This window comes from Pelecanus crispus, chromosome 6, assembly GCF_030463565.1.
Source record: "Pelecanus crispus isolate bPelCri1 chromosome 6, bPelCri1.pri, whole genome shotgun sequence".
Lineage (NCBI taxonomy): Eukaryota > Metazoa > Chordata > Aves > Pelecaniformes > Pelecanidae > Pelecanus > Pelecanus crispus.
The window spans coordinates 17,256,975-17,281,296 of NC_134648.1; the positions used below are offsets into that span (position 1 = coordinate 17,256,975).

General features: G+C 43.0%; 2 protein-coding genes across 6 annotated transcripts in view; one reads left to right on the plus strand and one right to left on the minus strand.

Annotated features, from left to right (window-relative positions):
* Positions 1-24,322, plus strand: part of GTF2H1 (general transcription factor IIH subunit 1) — a 227,247-nt gene that overhangs the window by 146,706 nt on the left and 56,219 nt on the right. The gene's annotated exons all lie outside the window — the stretch shown is intronic.
* SAAL1 (serum amyloid A like 1) lies at positions 10,470-24,017 on the minus strand. 5 transcript variants are annotated; one of them, XR_012831142.1, is made up of 13 exons: positions 23,898-24,017; positions 23,537-23,650; positions 22,070-22,153; positions 19,441-19,520; positions 17,876-17,935; positions 17,507-17,622; positions 16,227-16,410; positions 15,854-15,936; positions 15,521-15,709; positions 14,548-14,744; positions 13,921-14,013; positions 13,154-13,365; positions 10,470-10,966 (listed from the first exon to the last, which is right to left on the minus strand). XR_012831142.1 is itself a non-coding variant. In XM_075712804.1 (12 exons), exons 1-12 carry the CDS (start codon positions 24,012-24,014, stop codon positions 13,273-13,275), a joined length of 1,410 nt encoding a protein of 469 aa, XP_075568919.1. In that variant the 5' UTR covers positions 24,015-24,017; the 3' UTR covers positions 12,732-13,272. The 5 variants fall into 5 exon arrangements, 3 of the variants coding, with proteins under 3 accessions (XP_075568919.1, XP_075568920.1, XP_075568921.1); XR_012831141.1 differs by lacking the exon at positions 10,470-10,966 and adding an exon at positions 10,973-12,379; XM_075712804.1 differs by lacking the exon at positions 10,470-10,966 and having other exon boundaries at positions 12,732-13,365.

Sequence of the window (24,322 nt, forward strand, 5' to 3'; positions counted from 1 at the left end):
AGGTATGAAGTGTTAAATCCCCGAACAAAACAGGTTTAATACGACAGTACTAAGTCTGCTCTAATCATAATTACCTTCTCCAGAACAGACTACTGCAAATTCTAATCACAGCCCTCTGCCTTTCCATTAATTAACTCCTGCAGACAAGTTATGCCTATAAGGATCACATGGCACTTAGGCAAGCACTGTGGAAGTTGCAGGGAAGCGTGAAGATGAACATCATGCAGCCCTTTGAAACAGTTTGCTTTCAGTATAGGTTTCACAGATCTTCCTCATATTCTGTTTGCATTTTATGGATGTCCTAATATATTGATGTGTGAAAATCTGACTCACTTTCTTCTATGGATTTTTAGTATTTATAAAGCATTGATTGTAACAACACCTAAGCAGCAGCACCCGCTTCCATTCACTTTCTAATCTTCACTTTCTAATCTTCATTCTCCCAAGCTTTGACCTGTCTCACTTAAAGGAGATATCCTATCATTGTGTTTTAGGTCATTTAGCTAAATGCTGGGAGTTAAACAGCTCCAAATCAAAAAGCTTTCCAAATTTTCTAAAAATGTATGGACCTGAAATCCCCAGCTTTCAACAAGGGAATTCTTCCATTTGTTCCCTCTTCTGTGAACCACCGTTCTTCCAACAACCACTTCCCAGGGCAATTCTCCCAACCATTCACCAGCGTGAGGCTATGGCAGTGTCACGCACTGTACTCAGAACAACCACCGAGAAATGTCTGGAAGTCTCCGTGCAGTAACTCAGCTACTGGGAAGGGGACCACATCCCCCTGAGGGTGTAGCAATCAGTTAACTCTCCATGTTACTGAATAGCTGTTGAATAATAAAGCATTTGATTCGCAAGCAGTTAATAGGTAACAAAAGAAAAAGGGGAATTTAAATTACGCAATTATTGAAAACATTTACAAATATCTTTTCCAATTAAAAGTGCAAGAACCACCAATCAGGCAAATTGCCCACTCGGTGTGATTCAGCCAGCTGTAGTATCAATAGCCTTTAAGCACGCTTATTTTTGAAAAGCCAGAGACGCTGTGTAAATCTACTGAAGCACATCTAGCTAACAGACCGTTCACTGTTTGTATATCTGCTTTGGACTGTTTAAAGAAATAATATTAGCCCTTTCATCTGAGGCAGGTAATATTTTTCTTTTCATAAAAGCTAAACAAAATCTTGAGTGACATGAGTTACATGCTGCTCTGAGCAAACAAGGTGTAGTTTTTTCTAACACCATCTTTGCATGCTTTTTACAAAAGGTTAGTTAAGATGCTGCTGGGCCAAGGGAGAAACCATGCTCTGATTTTTTTTTCACCAGTGAATATGTTATTGTAAATTTAATATCAGCTACATTTCAAACAAAACTGTTGTCTAATTGGGAACCAAAATCCTGAAAGATCTCTTTGCTTCAACTACTCTGCAGTTAGTGGGTACAGAAGTGCCAATTACAACTCTTTTTTTCTTTTTCCTTCTCCGTACCTGCTCAGTGTTGGCCAAGTCACTTCACGTTAAATCTGCAGGAAGCAACAGAGCTCTGATCCTGCACCAGTCAGCAAAAATTGCCCTTGTTACTACAGGATTTAGTCCAGTGACAACCGTCAACCAGGGATGGGGAAAGCCAAGTGGAAAGCTTGACAAACTGATCTACGTACTGCCTAAGCGCAGCTTAGAGAAGGTGAGGAAATACTGCATTTCCATTAGCACAACCTGAGTCTTACAAATACTGTTCTGCTTGGGCTTATGCACCAATCCTGCCCTCCTGGCAGGATGGTCGAATGATTACCCAGCCTGTAAAGCAGAAGGGTCACGCATCCACATCCCTCCTGCAGGATTTCGCAGCCCGGCTCACAGTTGCTGGTGCAGAGACGACAGCCAGGCGGTGGGCAGCGCCACGGCGCCCGAGCAAGGGGAGCAGGGTGGGCCCGGGGATGGCACCCAGGTGCAGCCACCAGATCTCCAGACACGTCCATAGTGGCAAGCAGGTCTGGTGTCAAGCCAGGAAGTCAAGTCAGCAAGCTGGGATCAGTGAGGGATGTGGCCAGGCACAGCCTTCCTGCCGCGTAGCTGAGGCAAGAGTGAATGAAGAGGCAGCTCACAGCTGTTTTCACAGCAGCCTGAGCCAAGGTTACGCAGCTGCTCTGCACCAACGCTGGCCGTCAGCCCCAAAGCCCTGGCAGGGGGAGCGAGGCTGAGAAGCCGCTTCGTGCTGAGGGCTCTGGCACCAAAGCTGCCATTGCTGTGAGCTGCAGAGAGCTCAGAGTATGGGGTGCAAAATGCTTATCCTGAATCTGAAACACAAAGTGTCCGAGAAGAGGAGAAGTGTCCGAGAGCCGTAGGCAACCTCAGCCACCAGCACTAAAAACAGCCACTCTTAGCACTCAGAGTAACATGGGATCCAAAGCCAGGTCTTCTGGCCAGGTCCCAAAATGCTTATCCTGAATCTGAAACACAAAGTGTCCGAGAAGAGGAGAAGTGTCCGAGAGCCGTAGGCAACCTCAGCCACCAGCACTAAAAACAGCCACTCTTAGCACTCAGAGTAACATGGGATCCAAAGCCAGGTCTTCTGGCCAGGTCCCAAAATGCTTATCCTGAATCTGAAACACAAAGTGTCCGAGAAGAGGAGAAGTGTCCGAGAGCCGTAGGCAACCTCAGCCACCAGCACTAAAAACAGCCACTCTTAGCACTCAGAGTAACATGGGATCCAAAGCCAGGGATTACTTCTGGCCAGGACCCGATACTTCTCCATCCCTTAAGCAGAAAATATAGAAGAAGTGGACTCCCTTCATTGAGGAACCACCACATTAGCACTATTTCTACTGCATTACCATTTTTATTCAAAAACCTCAAGAATGATCCAGTTCTTCTACATCATAAGCAAACGCAAAGCAAAATAGTCAAATGCATAAATAAGCCTGCAGATAAGAGAAGTGACTGAGTGTTAACCTCAGCCTGTTGGCCTAATTAGTATAACAGCAGCATATTTTGCATTCAAAGTGAGGTGGAACGAGCTAACAAAGGAGAAAGCTTTGTATTTGCTAATGATATGAGTAAGCGCAGCTCAGAAGGCGATTCGGCAGACTTTGATCCACTCAGAAAAGAGAACAATCAGAGCTCTTCAGGCACTTCTGACAACGCAGCCTTACCAGGAATGCATGCCAGTAACCAGCCTCTACCATATTCATATTCATATTCATTGAGGAAGTTTATCCGACATTAGATGTGTTGAATGTAAGAAGAAAGACCATATTCAACGTATTTCACACACTTTAAAAATAGCAAGGCCAAGGGAAATCAAGAGCTGACTCATAAGGTCCAAACAATCACAGTTGGGTCTGCCTGCTAAAGGAGGGGTTTTGTATTCATTTCACCTCCTTGCTGTAAACAATCAGCCTTTCTGAAGCAGAGGATGTGGCCAGATTTTTCGTTCCTAGCCAATCTGTTCTGTTCCACCAGTGTTTCAAAGTGAAATGAGCTTGGAGGACCATTCTCAGTCTGCAGATTTGAGACACACACACACACACACCCCCCCCCATCCATTAAAACCTGGTATTCACACAGCAAAACAGACTATTGAGGGCAAGCTGTGGTCTGAGCACTAACACTGACCACTGGTCAGCATGAACAAAGTAAATAAATCGCAGTTACTTTCTGCTGCAAGGATGAAAACCAGCAGGCAACGTAAAACCATCAATTCACAGTAGGGACTTCAAACGCGCAGGCAATTGCAAAATGTTCAGCCTCAGCGCTGTAAAACACATCATCATTTCCAAGATTAGCAAAAGCTGTTCATCTCACTGTGTTGTCATGACAGACCTTTTTTTCCCCTCTGAGTTTCTTTTATCTTATTAGATTTTAGCTCCCATTACAGTTAGGACAATTTTGCAATGGGGCAAAATTAATTAGTTTGTATCAAAGAAAGGCTCCTTAAAACGTAACACTAATGAGTTTCATCTGCCTGATTAGAGGGCTTTGCTTTTAGTAACACTGAGTGCAAAATTTTGTTTCAGAGAAATATAACATTATAAGAATATTCAAGGCTAAAAGCATTAGCTAAACAGTAACCAGGATAATGGATAAAAGATTAGGGTAGTAACCTGTGAGCAGACATATAGCCGAATATTGACAAGAGGATGCAAGTGTAGACCAGAACAGGTTAATGAAGATTTAATGAAGATACATTTGTGCAAGTAGAGCTCAGTACAATTCTCAACAGTATATTTAGTGAACTAACACTACACCTCCCATCTTTTCACAATGCTTTTAGGATTTAAATGGAAAAGAGCTAGGGATGGGAAAAGAGAGTACTAATTTTTAGAAAGAAAAGACAGGAAACAAAGTTCATTTTACATAAGTCAAACTAATTTTTAATATCCAGCAAAATACCTGGACAAAGTATTTGCTTATTTTAAAATCTGGTTTTAGTCAAGAGCATATTGTGCTTAATCAACTTTGCTTTCGACTGATGGGAGAATTGTTCCAGAGAATAAAGGGGATTAAATAGACTTGGTATTTCTTGCTTTTACTGAGCTTTTTCACCCCAACCACTTACTCTTACGCTATTAGTACAAACAAGTAAGAAAATACAGTCTAGAATTAATTTCCCGGTAGGCAGGTGCAAATTCACCTGAAAAATCACATGGCAAAAGTAGTTATCAGAGATTTGCTGGTAAGATGGGCATAGGGCACCATAAATGACATCTGCGTAGACACATGCCGTGTCATTTGCAAATGACAAACACACGACGTAAGCGCATGTAGTAGAATATAAGGGAACTGTCTTTCCCATGACTGCATCTCCCTCCATAAACCTCCCCAGCATACGCACAAGACTAGAAATGAAGACGCGGTGTTAGGCGAGGGCAGGCCTAAGCTGCTGTCGGAACAGCTCCATGTGAGAGGAGGCAGAAAGCCCACATTTGGACAAGGAAGTGCTCTTACACAACGCTCTCCATCTGTGGCCAGACAAAGAGACCACTTTAAATTTGTGACTGTGCTCTCAAAAACACACAGGTAGATGGTTGAGCGGTACAACCTAACAGGCAGTCACTTCTGGCTGGGGGAAAACCACTTAATCCAGATTTGCTGCTGAATCACATTGCAAGGCACCGAGGGGTTACTCAGCTTAAGGTGGTTAAATACAAAAGCCTCTGGATAAGCTGAGACCTGAATTCAAACCTCTCATCTCTTTCCTCTCTTTCTATAAGGTTTCAACTGAAACATTACCACTTTTTGTCAAAATTATCTTGACCTGCAACAGACAACACTGAAACCTTGACAGTTTTATCCTTTTGCCAACCTAACACAGGAATTTAAAATTAAAAATACCCAACTCATTTCAAACACCCATGTGTCCTCTTCCTCTGATGCCATGCACATACTGCACCTGTGCATAATCTTTCTCCCGCTGGCCTTCTGCAACAGGTCAACAACAAAAAAGACTGTGCCTGCTATTCATAAGCTTTTTGTTTTCTCTCAGAAAAAGCAAAAGGGCCCAGAGCATGTGTGGGGAGGAAAAAGCTTTGTTTAATTTAATTAAGCTTACTTCTTTCAAGTCTGAGTAAACTCGGGGATCAGCAGAACGACTGGTTAATTAAATCATGAAAGCAGTTCCCTTACCCTGTAACAGCAACCATATCATGCTGTGTCGCATTCAGCAGGTTCTTCCAAAAAAGAGCGCTCAACATTTACACCGTGGACCAAAAATAAGTCTACCACACAGAGGGTACTGCAGTATTAAGAGCTCTTCTAATGCAAAAGATGACAGCTGTGGAGTAGTGCTGTGATTATTTTCACACTTCCATCTTGAGGGACGGCTCCAGATCCGTTAGCGAAAGTTAGTGATAATATTGCAATAAAAGATAGGATTCTGATCCTTAAGTCCATTGCTGGAGAGCACTGGTCAAGAGGGAAGCGGGCAGGGTGGGCTCCAAGACACACTCACACAGATTCTGCCCCAACACAGTGCTGGATACTGCCCTTACCCACCTGTTCTGGCATCTGGAAAGGCTGGAGAAGCAGGAAGGATGCAAGAAGTTTGCCTCTCGGGGCTACACCTGGGTGCTCTTGCTGGGTTTGTCCCATGTACCCATAAACACAAACACTGCGCAGGAATCGGCCCGGGCAACTCCAGCCCCGCTCCAGAGCAACTCCATACCAGTGTCTTCTGCATCTATCTCCTGCCTCCTTTTAGGACTTGTCAAATCGTCTCCAAGAGGAGGAAAAGGAAAAGGACAAATTCTCCCTTCATTTGGGCTTGGGACTTTCCCACATGAACAGCTCACACTGCACAGTGCCAATACATTTAGGTCCCTCAGAAACTTTCCTTGGACCTACATCATTTGCCAGCTCAGAGGCAATTTCCCTTGGTTTTTATTTTATGCCCTCATAAACGTCTTCCATCTAAAGAGCTCACAAAGCCAGAGCCCTTCCTTGCTCTTCCACATTTTCACCATTCACTTTTCCCTTCCCCATTACTCCAGCCTTTTCTATCCACTGTATCTCCTCCTTCCATTCAGCCATTCTAGTGGCCTCATCCCAAATGACAAAATGGAGTTATGTTGCAGTTTTATTTATTCCCACCTAAGCTGAAGTGTTTCTCCTTCCTTTCTAATCTCTTAACTCACAAAATCAAAATCTTTACTAATCAGGCTGGCATAAACTCAAAATGTCTTCCCATGGTTCCTGTGCCCAGCCTTCCTACCTGACTAAAGAGGAAACTCTGATGTTGAATAAAAGTTTGTGCACTACAGAGAATTTTTAATGTAAAACAAAGCCTTCTGACATCACTGGCTAATTACAATTTACTGCACTAAAATACAACACTGTGGCTATATTGCAGGGCAGGATAAAAGTGTGCACGTTTTTTCCCGTGTGTTTCAATATCCTCCTATTGACAGAAGATAGGATGATTGGGCTACAACTGGAGACCAGGAAATGATTTTTGTGATTTCATTAGAGTAATTGACAAAAGCAGTTCCTTTCTACATAAGGTTAACAGATGGCTTGTTAAAGTTACAACTTCTTTAAACAGGGCTGTCACCAAAAATGATGTGCACGACAACAAAAATAATATTGATACAAGCTCATTGCAAAATTAAAATAGAGTTTGCATAACCTAAAGCACAGAATAAATAACTGTCACCATTGCAACACAGAATATCAAGGTGCATTTGCTTTTCTAAGGTTTCCTTGGAAATTGGATGAAGGGACATAAATTGGGGAAGTGTCAACAACATGGGACTTCAGTTATTATAGGCGCAAACATGCCGTTGGTCATCATATCTACCCCACATGTATGAAGAAACTACCATGGATGTATAAGCACGTTACAGGCTTGGATTTTTATCCCAGTAGTCACAGAAGATATTAATCATACAGAATTTTTAATTGTGGGTAAACATGTTTGCATATAAAAATGCTGGAGTCAAATTCAAGATTGTAGATTCGTACTCATACTGACCGCTATGACAGACTGAGTGGGATTTTGTTTTCCTTGAGTAAAAACAGGCAGGCATCAAGCAGGCCCATCGATACCTGGCTAGTTATCAAAACCAGGAGTACACTGCAGCCTGCTGTGCTCATCTCGGACCAATGTGCAACACAAGCATCAACCCTGTAGGACTCTGCTTTCAGACCTCACCTCTGGCAGGTTCGAGACCTGTGCAAGGCAAGGGCAGACACCACCTGAAACTGTCTCGCCTCCATCGTGAAATGGCTCCCTGATGCCTCAGCCACCAGCAAAAACAGGGGGTGGAAGATGAATAATAATTTAATAACTAAATAAATCAAGCAATACGAGTTTGCCCACCTGCCGTGTTTTTTAAGACCTCACCTTCACCTTAAACTTGTCTCATTTCCATGAGAGCAGGAAAAACTACAAAGGAGATTCTGCTTTGAAAACAGAAAATGTGATCAATGTTGTCCCTTTTTGATAGGTGACTGCACATAAGCTATTCCACCTGGACTAATCTAGAATGCTAACCTTGTTACTGATACTTAATAATTTTCTCCTTCAACATCACACTTGCTCGCTCTTTATCCCCTTTGTCGTAATTCTCCCAGGTTTTTTTCCGTTTTCTTTCTTTCTGCAGTATCCCTTCTTCATCTCTTTTCTTTCTCTAGTATTACTGCCTTACTTCTCTTCATAGCATCCTACCACTGCTACCTTTTCAAGCAATCCTGTTTGCATTAGTCTTTGTACAAAATTCAGCTCCTGGACTTTTCTGAGGCATCATTAAGACGTGCAGCTAACTCCCAAAGACCTGAACTTGAAAAAAGAAAGAAAACAGAACCCCAGGCTTTCCCTGGGTTTGTTCCTTTTCTTCACAATAACAACTCGGAAGCAAACCTTTTCTCTTTCTAATCTTAGATGTCAGCTCCTTGCATTATAAAACCCTTTTTTTTGGAGAAGAGGTAAATAATTGAATCGGGGAGGCAAATAAGAGGAATAGAAGCAATATTTCCCATTGCAAAACCTCTGTCAATAGTCATTGGAAATAACCCAGTTTATTTTACCAACCTGGTGATGTCAGGTTCACTTAGCACACGCCTTGTCAGCTCCGACTGAGGGGCACGCTGACTGCATGACTGACGCACACGACCACGACTGGGGAGCAAACACACAGCTGCTCGCTGCTTTTGTTTGCCTTCACATGAAGGATTTTTGAGAAATTGTATTATATTACAGCAGACTGGTCCTTGCCCCAGGTGTAGCAGGTTCTTCCTTTCTCAGTGAGTTTGGCAGAGCACATTAATATCATCATCATCCAGAACAACAGGGAAAAAAAAAGTAAACAGCAAGCATTAAAAAGGAAAAAAATGGACATTTAATTTTGAGGGGAAAATAAAGCATATGCTGTGACCAAGAGATTCTGCTTTAGAAACACAAGCAAATTCTCAAGTGAAAAGGATAACAGAGATACCCCTGCTTTTGTAACTCTCAGTAACAGCCAAAATAATCCAAAGCTAGTGGGAAAGAGCATAGATTTTCAAAACAAACACACAGTAACATACCCTTACCTTTACATACCAGTATCATAAACTGTGAAGATGGTGGAATTACAAATAAAGATGGTAATTTTTTTTTTTTTTTTTTTTTTGCATTCAGCTTAGTTACAGCCAAGGTCAATACTAACAACACATGATCTTACAGACAAAGGAATCACCATAGCAGTTATAAGAAAATATGAACTAAACACGTAATGACAGAAAATTAAGAAAGCAGAGAGACCCAAATATGGAGAAGCGTAGAAAAGAACTTCCCAGCATATTAGGTTTCACGGTTCAGTCTACCAGAAAGGACGGGTTTATGACACAAATACTGGGCAAGCGTTAGGATACGAAGAGCAGCAACCATCTCCTCGCACCATCAAGGGAGAGGATGAAGCATTCTAATATCATTGATTTTTCTCCACATACCAGATTTCTTTGGTTTTAAGTTTCTTTGCCCCATCAGGAAAAGTTACTATGTGGGATAAAGATGCCAAATGTACATAAACATGAAGCAAAAGAATGTTAGAGTCCTATATTTGAATGAAGTTATATGGATCTATTAAGTCTAATTTAAGGCCTTCCAGTCTGATTTCTACCTCTATTTTCTAGGTATGCTCACGCCACAATTCACACCCAAGCTCTGTCCAAGCAGGACCGCGTTCCTGTTACTTTAGTTCAATGCTTCAGATACCCACTTTTTGTTGAGAGCTTTGCACAAAGCAGTGATGAGTACTTCTCTTTTTTTCCCCAAAGGCAGGTGTTATGGAGGGAATCAGATCTTTGGTCTGGAAGTAAGCTGCTTGCCTGCTTGTACAGCTAGATATCCATTCTGAATCAACTAGCCCAGAGACCTGGCTTGCCAGTCACCGTCAAAGCGTGGCTAGGAGAGAAAGAAAAAAATAAAACACCACACACACACCACCCCAAAAAACAAACCCCCCCAAAACCCCCAAAATCCCAGCACCATACCCCGCCCCCCCCCAAAAAAAAACCCAAACGCCACCACCATCAAAAAAACCAGACACACGTTTATGAAGCACAGGCTAAGGGAGATCCCTGCTGGCGAGATGATGAAATACATGCGCACCATTTCCAAACACATACTCACCCGCTACCACAAATAGTTTCTTCCACCTCTGAATGCCAAAAACATTGCACATTTACCTTGCATTCAATTTGGCACCAGCCTTTTGCTCCTAAAGACAGCACTGCCCCACCCGTGCAGCACAGAGCAGCTGTTCGCTGGGGCAAAGGGGGAATTTGGTCTCCCATTTCACCCCCTTTATCAAGGATAAAAATTCCCGGCATACTTGAATTATCATTCTGCTAAAGCATGGCTGATGGACCCGTTTCTACAGCTTCTTCTGTTGCAGAAGAGTGGGAGGACAGGACCCATTGGTTTCCCACTTATTGACATTGGCAATTTTTTCTGCCACACGACAGGCATTAGGTATCATCCCACTTAGGCAATAATTGTATCAGGGAAATGATATCTCTCACCTGCTCACTGTAATTAGTGATACCACATTTAACAATTAATCAGCCAATACTGAGTACTTGTGCTTTGAAAAGAAGGAGGAACAAAATAAACCAACAGATACTGTCTCAGCTTTTTTGTACATTACATTAAACAACTATTGCAAAACTTCAACAACTACAACAAATTTTGACACACAAACGAGAAATAATTCTTAACTATGGTGGACTATCATAAAGATACTTATGATACACCTGGGGACAAACTAAGCTCAGAAAAATGCTAACAACTGGATGAGAGAGACATTAACTTCCAGACCATAAAAATGACTAAACGAAGAAAGCAAGAGAGTTAAAATGAATACCCAATGAAGGACAGCGTATCTTACAGGACATTGACATTATGAAGAGGTTCAATTTTCCTCTTACAAATGACATACTTGAGAGTAACAGACACTTCCGGTGGCTCAGAAAACAAATTTAATTGACACCTAGAATGAAGGAAAGCATAGAGGTTTTTTTAAAAAGAAACTTTATTACAAATCCGTAGGTTTAAGAAAATATCCAAAAACTGTCAAAGTAGTATGAAAAAATGCTGTCATCCTATTCACAGTTACCAGTTTTTTCCAATAAACATAGCATATAAAAATTGATAGAAACCATGGCAATTCTTTTTGGTGACACAAGTCAGATATTTGTAATTCTAAATCCCCTGCTGACAACTAAGATGCTGCTGGCAGCCCAAGGGAACAATTGAATTGCACTGTTTTTGAAAACTAGAAGTTTGGATGAAAAGGCTATATACATATACACATACTGTATTATACCACGTGTACAGGTAACTCAGGGCAAACAAAACATGGCCCAGCACAATACTTAAAGTCTATAAAAACCTGGAGAGCCAGGTAATGTGTGTATATGGTATTAAGTTATTCTCTATGCTCTGGTTCCCATTTTCTTTTACATCCCAAACCTAATAAAAGACCAATTGTTTTCCACTCTCATTTACAGAAACAGTGAAGCTGATGTGTTGCTACTCTGTCTTTTCAGACAGAAAATGTTAGCCGCGCTGCATGCAGGCAAGCAATCTAAAAATGTCATGAAGTTAAAACATAATTAAAAGTGGGATTTTTAGAAGACTGTACACTGAATTTACTGCAAGTGACCTAAACACATTATGCTCCCCTGAAAAACCGAGGCTAACATGGCATTGCTAATGTCATGTGCCTTTGGAAGAGCCGCAGCTCTGCCCCTCAGTAGCAAACTGGGTGTGAGAGACAAGCAGAGACCACCAGCTCAGCCCAACCCCATGCTGGAACCCGGAAGAGGCAAGTCCTTTCTTCCTTTCCTTTCCGTTAGAGATTTATCCCTTGTGTCTTTAGCCAAACAAAATCACATTTGGAATCCTGAAGTTTGGTCATGTCACTCTCATTTGGAGGCTCAGCAAAGCAACAGGAACCACTATAGCACTGGCCACCTGAGACCAGCCAGCCACAGGGGTCATTCTGCAAATGCCATCAGCTATCACTTCTGCTTCTGAACACATGGCAGTAGCACCTTTCTATAGGTAGCATTCAAAAACATTTAAATCCCAAACTTCCTATGGACAGGAAACTGTTCTCCCAAAGTAAATGATGACAACTCCTCTTCCCTCTTATGTTTGCCTCATACATAGCACAAACTGAAACACAGGAGGCTCTGTCTGAGCATAAGGAAATGCCTTCTTACTGTGAGCGTGACCAGGCACTGGAACAGGTTGCCTGGAGAGGTTGTGCAGTCTCTATGCTTGGGGATACTCAAAAGCCATCTGGACACGGTCCGGAGCAACTGACTCTAGGTAGCTGTACTTGAGCAGGGGCGTTGGACCAGCTGACCTCCAGAGGTCCCTTCCAACCCCAGCCATTCTGTGATTCACAGATAATTTGTAAGACACATGAATGAGGACAGAACTGCCGGATACATGTTACATTGCTAAACTAGAGTATAGACTGCTTTAAAAAAGCAGAAAGTTTGCAGGTATGCCACGGATTAAATCCAAACCTGCGCTACAACTCTAACTCTGGGTAACTGGGTGCAATTGTTAGAAGCTGCAGCATAGACCATTGGTAACCATATTCTCAAATCCTTTAAACTGCGCAGGACCTAGACGCCACAACTCAGAGCTGCAGCACAGAAGATGCTTCAATGTAAGAAGAGTGAAGATTTTAAAGGAGCAGGATGAAACACTTCTGTTACAATGCCTGCTCAAGGTAGTGGTATGATCTAAAAGCGGGGGGGGGGGGGGGGGGGAAGAGAAAAAAACCCCAAACAACTCTGTGTAATTTAACTTTGTTTTTACCAGGTGCTTGAAGGTCCTCAAGCAGAGGACATCTGGGATTTTCTATTGATTAATCCTCCTCTTGCCAACAGCAACTTGGAAGAAACTGGAACCATGTTAAAAAAACTACTCAGTGCATTTCATTCATTTTGCTGTTTCAACTTAAGTTGAAAAGCACAGAATCAAGAGTTATTCAAAGAACACTATGCTGCAGAAGAGCAGTTAGAAATCAAGAGTCCCTCATCACCGCAGCAAACAGGATGGAAGATGCACAACTGAATTTACAGTAATTTCCTTCCTCATGAAGACCAGATTAACCCTAGGTTAATCAGGGCTACCTGGAACATTTCTTAAAAGCCACCTGTTGGTAAGGAGGTTGCCTCATTCTCCTGCATTTACTGAAGACTTGATTTCTGAAACACTGTAATGAAACAGTCAAAAATCTTCATTCCAAAGGAGGAAAATATTTCATGTACATTCTTAGGCATGAAGCTTCAGGCTTGGGAAACGTTTTTCTAGATTGTCAGCAAGTGTCTGATCAGCCTCACGCAGAACTTCAAGGAAGCTCTCCACCTGGAAATAAATTGCACACACACAAAAAGAAAACAAACAAACAAAACCAAGCTTGCTTGGAGCACAGAATTCTCATACTTGGTATAGAGGGTCTTTCTACTCCTGTGCCTTCCCACCAACCGCAGCCAGCACCAGCCACCGCAAAGAATAATGGAAAATGCTCCACAGTAGATACCTTCCTCCTAAACCCCACAATTTCACTTGGTCTAAATTTTGAAACATTATCGCCTTCCCCAAACTCCTATTTTATTGTTTAAAAGTACACAAAGAAAAACTCCCTATGAAAAATATTTAGTATAATTATTCTATAAAAATGTACAGGACAAATTTTCAGCTAGCATAAATTTGCAGACATAGTTTGACCCTTGTATCAGCTGATGATCTAGGCAAAGCCCTGGCTGAAGTAAGCCAGAAGAGACAAAGAGTAAGGCTGTCTAGAATGGCGTATTACCTGTGTCTTAGCAATTCTGTCCTACCTCTACACCTGATTCTGAAAGGCCTTGCCACCCAAGTAGTATTTTTTCAGCTACATTAAAGACCTTGCCATAGACTCACCGATGCGAAATACAGAGGTAAGAGGTTCTGAAATGCACAGGAACATGTCTGTTCATTTAAATGTCCCTGGTGTAGTCCTTCTAATGTATTTTCCTGGAAAATAAAATAAGAAATACAACTAGCATGTCACGAATAGTTGTCCAAAGAACAAACTCAAAATTGTGCACACAGTGTCTACAGTATGCGCTTCATTCTCAAAAAAAGGGTAAAACAACCAGAACTTACAGTTCTCAGAGAATGCCAGACGTAGCTAATACAAAAAGGTGTGAAAGCTCACACCCAACAAGTCTCTTAATCTGAATGCTCCCATAATAAAGAAGTCCAACTGAGAACGTGACTTTATATATTGATACTCTTTCCTTTTCTTAAATAAATTTGATTTTATTCAAAAGAAATGGCAACACACTCCCAGAGAATTTATCACACAGAATCTTGGCCCTGAAGGCATACAGCTCAGAAAACCTGTGTCCCTGCCATCTAACACACATGTTGCTACTCACCTTCTGATTGATTCTCTAACAAATTTCCAGTATGCAACTTCACTCACACAGAAAAACACCCACATTAGTAGGTCTTTTTCCTTACCTACCCTGCAGAAATCCCTCTTAGAATTTTGTTTATTCTTACCTTGGTCAGTTCTTGAAGCATATTGGAAAGTAATTCACAGCAAATATCCTTCAAAATTTTTAGATGGAAATCTTCATCATTTAGATCAGCCTTTCCAGTCTCTTGTTGTTCGGACTCCTTTGAGTTATCAACAGATCTCTTCCCACAGTCCTCCATGTATTGTAAGATACGAATCAAGCTCCCAATCAGAGGCATATCTAATACAAAGGAACAAGAAAATGGAAGTTTAAGACTGAAAATATTCCCCATCCTTTCAAGGCATTAGAATTTTGAAACACACTGCAAGATTTTACACAAAAGCTATAGGAATGTATATTCTGACAGTGTTGTGTTTTAAAGAAGCAAGTGGAAATGTAGTAGAAAACCCAAACCATTTTTTCTGTAAGCTAACCTGTATCTACAAAAAGTATATGCCAGTGGTAAGGAATACGAGAAGGAAAACATCTCTAGTAGTAACTCAGAGAGGCTAGTATGTTAAATTTGCATCCAGATAATCCCATCTGATAAACCAAACCGACACAACATCTTTGTGCTGCAGACGACCCTGACTCACATTCCCAAGATAGGCTTTTAATTCTAAAGACTGTCCATGGATTGAAAAGTAACAAGTGATAAAGATGGATTTAAGTAAGTGCAGAAGCTCCCTCTACTAAAATAAAATTACTATCAAGACCTTATGTTTTAGCAAACATGAATTCTGCAATTTTCATTAATTTACCCTGTGGAGAAGACTGAACAGAATCTGTAGATTCTATTACCATAAATTTTCAGAGATACCCAGTAACCGAACTTTGAGCTAGCTATGATTTTTAGAGTCACCAGTAAAGAGCCTTACTGAATTCAAACATGTAACTGAATTCTGCGTTCTGAACTGATCTCTAGTAAACAGTAATAAATTAACCACCTTTCACCCCCTTCTGACATACAGAAAGTCAATTGTGAAAATAACTTAAAAAAAAAAAGTACGACTTGCTTTTCCTCATCTTGGTGTATTCTTGTTCTGTCTGTGAAGCAAACACAGCAGACAGCACGGACAAAATAGAGGCCAATACAGTCTTCTGCTCCTGCACAATGATCGGTGGATCATCTGGCTGGCAAAGTTCATGGCAAACGAGGTCATAAAGCAAACTCCAAGTCTCTTTTCCCCCATCAGGAGCCTGCACTTGAGAAAGAAAGAAAGAGAATCCACCAACCCATCAAATTTAATCTAGGTACACGAATTATTTTTCTCCCCATTAAATAGCTGATGATCTAGAAGTTACTGCCATTCTTGGTCCTATCATATGTAGCAATTCAAGTGTCTTACCAATAGCCTGAATACCCTCATCCACCGTGGTCAGGAGCTGCAAAATATGCATATAAACATCAAGTCCTTCTGGATTATCTGATCTATGCAGAACAAACAAAAAAACAAAGACAAATTAAAGAGCTGATATACTGAGTTTATATTCTGTGTGTTTTGGACACACAGAAGACTATCAGCAATTACTGCCGAATCGCTAGTTTGTTTTTTGCTAATGAACTAGTTGACTCATTTCAAATGGCAAGTACAGGGAAATGTATTCTAGTGATCTATCAAACTACGCAGCTCCCACTGAAATCAAGGTGTTCAGACACAGGCCTTAACAAGATTATAAGGAGTCCCCCCAGCCATGAAACTGAAAAGAAATCTCACATACCGGACTTGTTTGGCTGCTTCAAGTATACAAGGCACAATCTTAAAATCCGGAAGTTCTTCAGGGGAATCATCTACAGACGGTCCCACAGACCGACAAGTGCCATTTTTAATCCAGTTTAACATTAGCTCTTCATCTAGATCAAAGAGTTTGTCCACAACTTCACCTACTTTTACCAGCAATTCAACTGCACAAGAGAGAACGTATAAATTTCAACAAGACTAAAAAACAAAGAGCAAAAATTAGCTCGCAAAATGCTAATATATAAAAGTATTCAGAGTAAATTCAGTGCTGAAATATATTAGTTTTGTTCACGACCTGCTAATGGTTGCTATGTTTATTTCATTTTTGTGGCACAGATCAGGTGAAGAGTTTGATAAATAGGGACTGATGGAGAGCCCACAGACACTTTCTACCCTATCATGCCATTTATTAAGCAGGAACTTCATTCTGCAAAGAGGCTTTAGGATCCTGAAAAGTCGTAACTCCTGCTTCTGAAGTAAAACTTTCCAAGATTTTACCCTAAATATGCAGTTTGCTGCTAACCTTACACCTGCCAGCCTGCATTTTACTTAAGTAGACCTGTAGTTTCAATTGGATGGAGCAGGATTTCTGAGCATTGTCATTAAAACAGAAAACCCAACCAAACTGAAAAAGCTAAATTATTAGGTTTCCTAGACAAATAACTGCTGTTACAATTGAGTGGGACGTGAAAATAAATGCTATTCAAAATATTTCCACGATGAGGTGCTTGGTGTGGTTTTTGCTAAATTAGTGCTAAGAGAGATTTGTGTACCGCTGACTGCATACTCAAAGCCTGTGCAGTATTCTGCTGCCATTCAGAGTAACTAAATCATTCCTTCAGTTCACATTCCTCAAATATGGTAGTTTTAAAAATGGAAAATACCTATCTGATTTGAAAAAAATTTTTGATCCTTGAAACAAGACCTCATTTAAAATTACATATGTATACTCCTGAATGAGGACTATGCCCTTTCCTTTACTGTGCCAAATAACAATTTCTTCTATTAGACTTATTTTTATTCCCCCACGGAGCTTTCTTCTTCCTCTACAGGTGCTCTTCTGGTTGGTTTTACATATATTAATAAACCTGCAAAGGCAGGACACGTTTATTTTGGTGTCCTTTAAATTCATGAGGTTTACTTTATTTTAAAGAAATTCTGTATTCCCAATTGAAAATATTTGTCTTTGAAACTGCATACTTCAGTTCTTATTTTTTTCTGCAAACACCCACCAATTCCCAGCTTGTTTTGGCAACTCACCATTTGTAGAGCTTGACATGATAAAGCAAACACAGTCATACACAGAAGGGTTTTCTCGGATTCTCTCAACCCAGACATTGGCCACCTCAGGCTGGGAGAGGCAAGTTAACAACAGCCTAGACAAGAATTGCCCGTTTAACAAATTAGAAGCCGATTCATTGATTTTAGCTGTGCAAGTGTAAATCCAAAACAATGAGAAAGATGTGATAGGAACAGGAATCTAGCTCACAGCAAATCAATTCCAGACCAATGCAGAAATAAAAAAAAGAGAGGACAATAAAATAGAGAGCCCACTTGTCAATTTTCTTCCCAGACCTCAGAACATAGCAGAACTACACTGATGATGCATTCATTTCTGAGATGTCCTACCTGCTTGTTTCCAGAAGAGTTGGAGAGTCTGAATCACACAAACGTTGCAGTAACACTTGACTTTAAGGAGAAAATGCAAGATTAGATTAATAAATTATAGAATCGTAGAATGCTTTGGGTTGGAAAGGACCTTTAAAGGTCATCTAGTCCAACCCCCCTGCAGTGAGCAGGGACATCTTCAACTAGATCAGGTTGCTCAGAGCCCTGTCCAACCCGACCTTGAATGCTTCCAGGAATGGGGCATCTACAACCTCTCTGGGCGACCTGGTCCAGTGTTTCACCACCCCCGTCGTAAAAACTTTCTTCCTTATATCTAGTCTAAATCTACCCTCTTTTAGTTTAAAACCATTACCCCTTGTCCTATCGCAACAGGCCCTGCTGAAAAGTTTGTCCCCATCTCCTTACAAGCCCCCTTTAAGTACTGAAAGGCTGCAATAAGGTCTCCCTGCAGCCTTCTCTCTCCAGGCTGAACAACCCCAACTCTCTCAGCCTGGCCTCACAGGAGAGGTGTTCCAGCCCTTGGATCATTTTGGTGGCCCTCCTCTGGACCCACCCCAACAGGTCCATGTCCTTCTTGTGCTGAGGGCTCCAGAGCTGGATGCAGTACTCCAGGTGGGGTCTCACCAGAGCAGAGCAGAGGGGCAGAATCACCTCCCCCAACCTGCTGGCCATGCTTCTTTTGACGCAGCCCAGCATACAGTTGGTTTTCTGGGCTGCAAGCACACATTGTTGGCTCACATCCAGCTTTTCATCCACCAGTAGCCCCAAGTCCCACGCAGGGCTGCTCTCAATCCCTTCATCCCACAGCCTGTCTTCATACTGGGGGTTGCCCCGACCCAGGTGCAGCACCATGCACTTGGCCTTGTTGAACCTCATGAGGTTCACATGGGCCCGCTTCTTAAGCTTACCCAGGTCCCTCTAGATGGCATCCCATCCCTCAGGCATGTCAGCTGCACTACTCAGCTTGGAGTCATCTGCAAATTTGCTGAGGGTGCACTCAGTCCCACTGTCTATGTCATTGATGAAGATATTAAACAGCACTGGCCCCAGTACAGATCCCTGAGGGACACCACTTGTCACCAGTCTCCATCTGGACATTGAGCCGTTGACCACTACCCTCTGGATGCCACCATCCAACCAATTCCTCATCCACCTAACCATCCACCCATCAAATCCATATCTCTCCAATTTAGACTCCAATGAAAACTATCTTTGTTTAAAAAAAAAAAAGTTATAAAAAGGTTAATTTCACCAGCTGCAGCCATGTACTGAGATTAAAACCAGCTTTTCCTGACTGTGCATGCATTACCAATGTTTCAAGATTGCCAAACTTGGAAATTAAAAATTCAAGAACTTGACTGGTTATTAAAAACAAACAAATAGTGGTCTGCATCCTTTTTTTTTTTCCTCACTGAACATTTTCCACACAACTATGGTCAGCCAAAAAGGTGTAAATGGAAGATGAGGCATGGCAGGCAAACTTAGTTCCTCCTATAACATATATTTCATGATTGTGAGTCCAGAAAAGCAGTGCTCATGCATGTATAAAGCACATATACACTTACCCAAGATTCTCATCTTTACTAATGGACATGCATATGTCTTGGAAACAGGCCATATTTCCTAATATTCCCACACAGATTTCCTGAAAAGTCAAAACACAGTATAATGAAGCAACTGCAACACAGTTCACACTTTTATTTCCACAGACATAACACAAAAGTAAGAAAGGTTCAAAGATGTTTTCCAGTTTGATTTCCAAGTTCTTATGGCCCACCAATTTCAAGACAGAGATACAGATTTTTTTCTACAGGATGCCATTACACTAGCCTAAAATATACCCATGACAGGTACTATTCAGATATTTCCGTGTTAAGGTGTTCCATAAAAGCAAATATATCTTGAAATCAACTTTGCTTGCATATTCTGTGTATACTGTTTTGAAGCTAATCTGGCATCCCTATTACTAAAGCAATAAAGAGTCCTAAGAACAAAAATACCACCATGTAAGTGCAACCCTCACAGATATTCACTTCCTCACAAAAGAAAGGGGTCTTAATACAAGCTTCTGGCAAAGCCCATTTTCTGATTGCAGAGATTTCAAAAAAAAAAACAAAACCAACCCAACCCAAAAGCAGTGCATCCCATTAGGATATTCATGCCTGGACAATCCTTAAAAGGATGCACGCTCCTATAAAGAGGACCGTGAGAGCTCTGAAACACCTGCGGGTGACTGGTGGTAACACAGAACATCCTGGGAATTGCTCACTTTCAGCAACTTTAAGTTGGAAATCAACCCTCACCACTCAAGGCTTTTTTTATTAACATTCTATTACTTCTGCTAAATTACAGCAGACACTCAAGCAGCCACTGTTTCAAGAAAGTAGCCGTGACAGCCAATTTGCACTGACTTCCAAATTTTGGCTGTATTTTCAAAAGACAAAATACTGAACTTTCAAAGCCTTATGTTTCTCTACATCCTCTGAAGCAAAGCTTCTGGTAACTTCAGAGAAAGGGGAGTTATACCAGCACTGAGTATCTTTCAAAACCCTATCCTGAATCCTAAATGCCAGTGCATTGTGTAATACAAACTGCAAAACAATGACATCAAAACAAAGGGGGAAGAAAAAAAAACCGCATTAAGTACTGGTGTCTAACAGTTCCTAACTGCTAACATTACTTTTATAGGTCTGACTAAACAAATTCATAGCCATTTCTGTTCAATAATCATGAAACAAGTAAGGAGAAAAACAAGCCAGTTGCATTGGGTTTGCATGGCAAGGTTTTGGTAGCGGCCGGGGGGCTGCAGAAGTAGCTTCTGTGAGAAGATGCCAGAAGTTCCCCCCAAGTCCCACAGAGCCAATGCCAGCTGGCTCCAAGACGGACCCACCACTGGCCAAGGCCGAGCCCATCAGCAACGGTGGTAGCGCCTCTGTGACAACATATTTAGAAGGGCAAAAAACTGTTGCACAGAAGCAGACGGAGAGAGGAGTGAGAATGTGTGAGAGAAACAACTCGGCAGACACCAAGGTCAGTAAAGAAGGAGGGGGAGGAGGTGCTCCAGGTGCCAAAGCAGAGATTCCCCTGCAGCCCATGGTGAAGACCATGGTGAGGCAGGCTGTGCCCCTGCAGCCCATGGAGGTTAATGGTGGAGCAGATATCCACCTGCAGCCCGTGTAAGACCCCACACTGGAGCAGGTAGATGTGCCCAAAGGAGGCTGTGACCCCATGGAGAGCCTGCACTGGAGCAGGCACCTGGCAGGACCTGTGGCCCCATGGAGACAGGAGCCCAGGCTGGAGCAGGTTTGCTGGCAGGACTTGTGACCCCATCAGGGACCCACACTGGAACAGCCTGCTCCTAAAGGACTGCACCCCATAGAAAGGACCCATGCTGGAGCAGCTCGTGAAGAACTGTAGCCCGTGGGAAGGACCCACGTTAGAGAAGTTCGTGGAGGACTGTCTCCCATGGAAGGGACCCCACGCTGGAGCAGAGGAAGAGTGTGAGGAGTCCTCCCCTTGAGGAGGAAGGAGTGGCAGGGACAATGTGTGATGAACTGACTGCAACCCCCATTCCCCATCCCCCTGTGCGGCTTGCAGGGAGGAGGTAGAGAATTTGGGAGTGAAGCTGAGCCCGGGAAGAAGGGAGGGGTGGGGGGAAGGTGTTTTAAGATTTGGTTTTATTTCTCATTATCCTACTGTGATATGACTGGTAATAAATTAAACTGATTCTCCCCTAAGTCAAGTCTGTTTTGCCCGTGACTGCAATTGCTGAGTTACCTCTCCCTGTCCTTATCTCGACCCCCGAGCCTTTCGTTGTATTCTCTCTCCCCTGTCCAGCTGAGGAGGGGGAGTGACAGAGCAGCTTGGTGGACACCTGGCATCCAGCCAGGGCCAACCCACCACAGCCAGTCTTTATTGGTTTTTATAACAAGCCTTATAACTAGATTTGATAAACTTAGTCCTTCATCAATAATGACATATATCAGCTTCACCATCACTGAAATACCTACTGATTAGACCATATTACAAACACTGTGAAAGAGCATTTTAAAATTTGATTTTGTGTTTTCTCCTCATTCCCCTAACCTATTCAAACATACAATGGGAGGAGAAGGGAGATATGTGCAAATGCACATACAGAGCTATCTACTATTGCTATTAATATGGGACAGCTCTTTGACAGCCCATACTTACAGTAAGGCGAGGGCATTTTGACTTGGCAAAAACTCCCATGAATATGTCAGGGGCATTGAACTCCTGAAGAAATAAAGCGACATCCTGTGGAGAAAGTGAATGGAGAAGTAAATGGACTTCTACAATTTCCAAACAAAAAATCAAACCTTTTCTCACAGCACAAGGACTGGATCAAAGAGATGTCAAAGTCACTACAAGAGATCAGTTATTTCCCAACAGTTAATACCAACAATCCTTGCTTTTCAATGAGAGATGATCAGCAAGCCCCTATGGTGATTCAGGGTGCAAGTGATTTGCTATACAATGAGCCAAAAAGTCACATATAGTTTCTTCTGCTCTCTGTCCCAACAGATGGTCAGAGACGCTAAGTCAGAATTCAGCAAATACCATGTTTTCAGACAGTGACGTCACCCACACATACAAAAAGAAACAAGGGAAGGGATTACCAATAGCACTTGATCAGAGCATCCAAAAGATGCTCTCAAAAGATCTCCTCCTCATTATACAACATTAAACCACGAGACTAGTCCTCTATTTGGGAGTAAACGACACATCTTCCATGTTTATTTAAAATATCTAACAAAGACCCAGGGAATAAAATAATAATAATTTAAAAAAATATATATGTATCACTTGAGAACTTCTTCCAGCATTTGAGAATGTTGAGAAAAATACCAAAAAGTTACGTTAGATTGCCATTGTGAGTCTGTAGCTAAAGTTTAAAAGGATGTTTATTTATCCAAGAAAACTATGCTTACTAGCGGGATGCATTACAATTGCTAGAGGAAAATCTGCCTATTTAAAGATGGCATCAATATTATCTCCATAATCAAACTGCTGAAGATACAGACTATGCACCTGAGTTAATTCCAGCTACAGCTAAGGTACTGTCTTCTAATAACTCCGAGCAGAGTTATCAGAAGAGTAACAGTTGAACTCTGTTCAACTGCTGCACATAAACCAGAAAACCAAGAGGTGTGAACACAGCCCCATTTATGCCAGCTGACCCTAAGCAACAGCACCACAGGATCCATTAGACACCTGGGGTAAGGTCTGGCAGACCACCTTGTTTCTTTTACATTCACACACAGCTCTGCTTTATACCCTCAAAGAGCAGCATGGCAGCCAGCAGCGACAGAAGGCCTGGTTTTGCAAACTACTGCTAGGCCTAAGAGTGCACACAAAGTACTTGCTCATCTTGAAAAGCAGCTTTTGCGATGAGCCTGCTTGATGCCAGTTCACCACACCTGCCCTGCCTAATGACGCACAGGACACTGTCAGCCAAACCAGAGAATAAGCAGTACAAGAGAATAAGCAGTACCGTCAAAATCAAAAAGCTGACCGAGCTGTGCCTTCTCCCACTTCCAGAAGGATTTTGACTGAACACACTCAGCAACAGAAATAGGGCAGAAGCCGCCTGTAGCTGTGAACAACCCTCGAGGTCTGACTCCCACACATCGCTCCTACCTCATCCATCGACATGTCCCACACTTTGCAAATGTCATTCTCCATCTCTTCGTCCAGTTCTGTCTGGATTCCCTCGGGGCTCACGGTGGGCTCCGTTTTCTCGGGGCTGATGACCTGAGGGAAAGGGCGGGGGGGCGGGCGGCACACGCGGGTACGTGAGCTACGAGTGAGAAACGCCATGAAACGCTAACAACGACCCACCGCCTCAGTCACAGTTTAATCCCCGCCCCCAACTAGGAAACCGGTGCGTCGCGTGCCCCCCCGGCCTCGGTAACAGTCGCACCGCACCCGCCAGGCGCTGACCGTTACCGGGCCCGCCCGCCTCTCCCCTCACGGCGCCCCCGCTCCCCCAGGCCCGCACCTCGATGAGGCGGGTGAGGATGCTGAACAGCCAGTGCTTGCTGTACACCGTGTTCCCCACCGCGTCGCCCTCCTCCTCCTCCGCCTCGCTGGACGGCGGCGAGGGGTTACGGTCCATGGCGGCCCGGCACCGCCGCCGCAACCGCGCCGGCGCCAACGAGGCGAGGGCGGTGCCGCCCAGAGCGGCGCCGCCGCGGCGCCCCACAGCGCCCCCTGCCGGGGCGGGGCGCCGGAAGGCCACCGCCCAACGGCCACCGGAGGCCGTCGGCAGCGGCCGCCGCGGGCCCGTGACCGCGGTCCCCGCCCGCCGCCGCCGCCCCCTCGGCGGGAAGCAGCCCCCGGGCTCCCAGGGCAGCCGAGGGGCACCCCCGCCCCTCGGCAGCGCGGGTGGCCCCCGTGAGGCCCTGACATCGCCCCGCGGGGCCG

What these genes read in the sequence shown, in the direction of transcription:
- SAAL1 (XM_075712805.1), bottom strand. Translation starts at nt 24,014, where the DNA reads ATGGACCGTAACCCCTCGCCGCCGTCCAGCGAGGCGGAGGAGGAGGAG. An exon ending in CAAAATGCCCTCGCCTTACT is followed by an intron (nt 19,521 to 22,069) that starts GTAAGTATGGGC and finishes TTGACTTTTCAG; the next exon opens with GAAATCTGTGTGGGAATATT. An exon ending in ATACACCAAGATGAGGAAAA is followed by an intron (nt 14,748 to 15,520) that starts GCAAGTCGTACT and finishes GTTCCTTTGTAT; the next exon opens with TAGATATGCCTCTGATTGGG.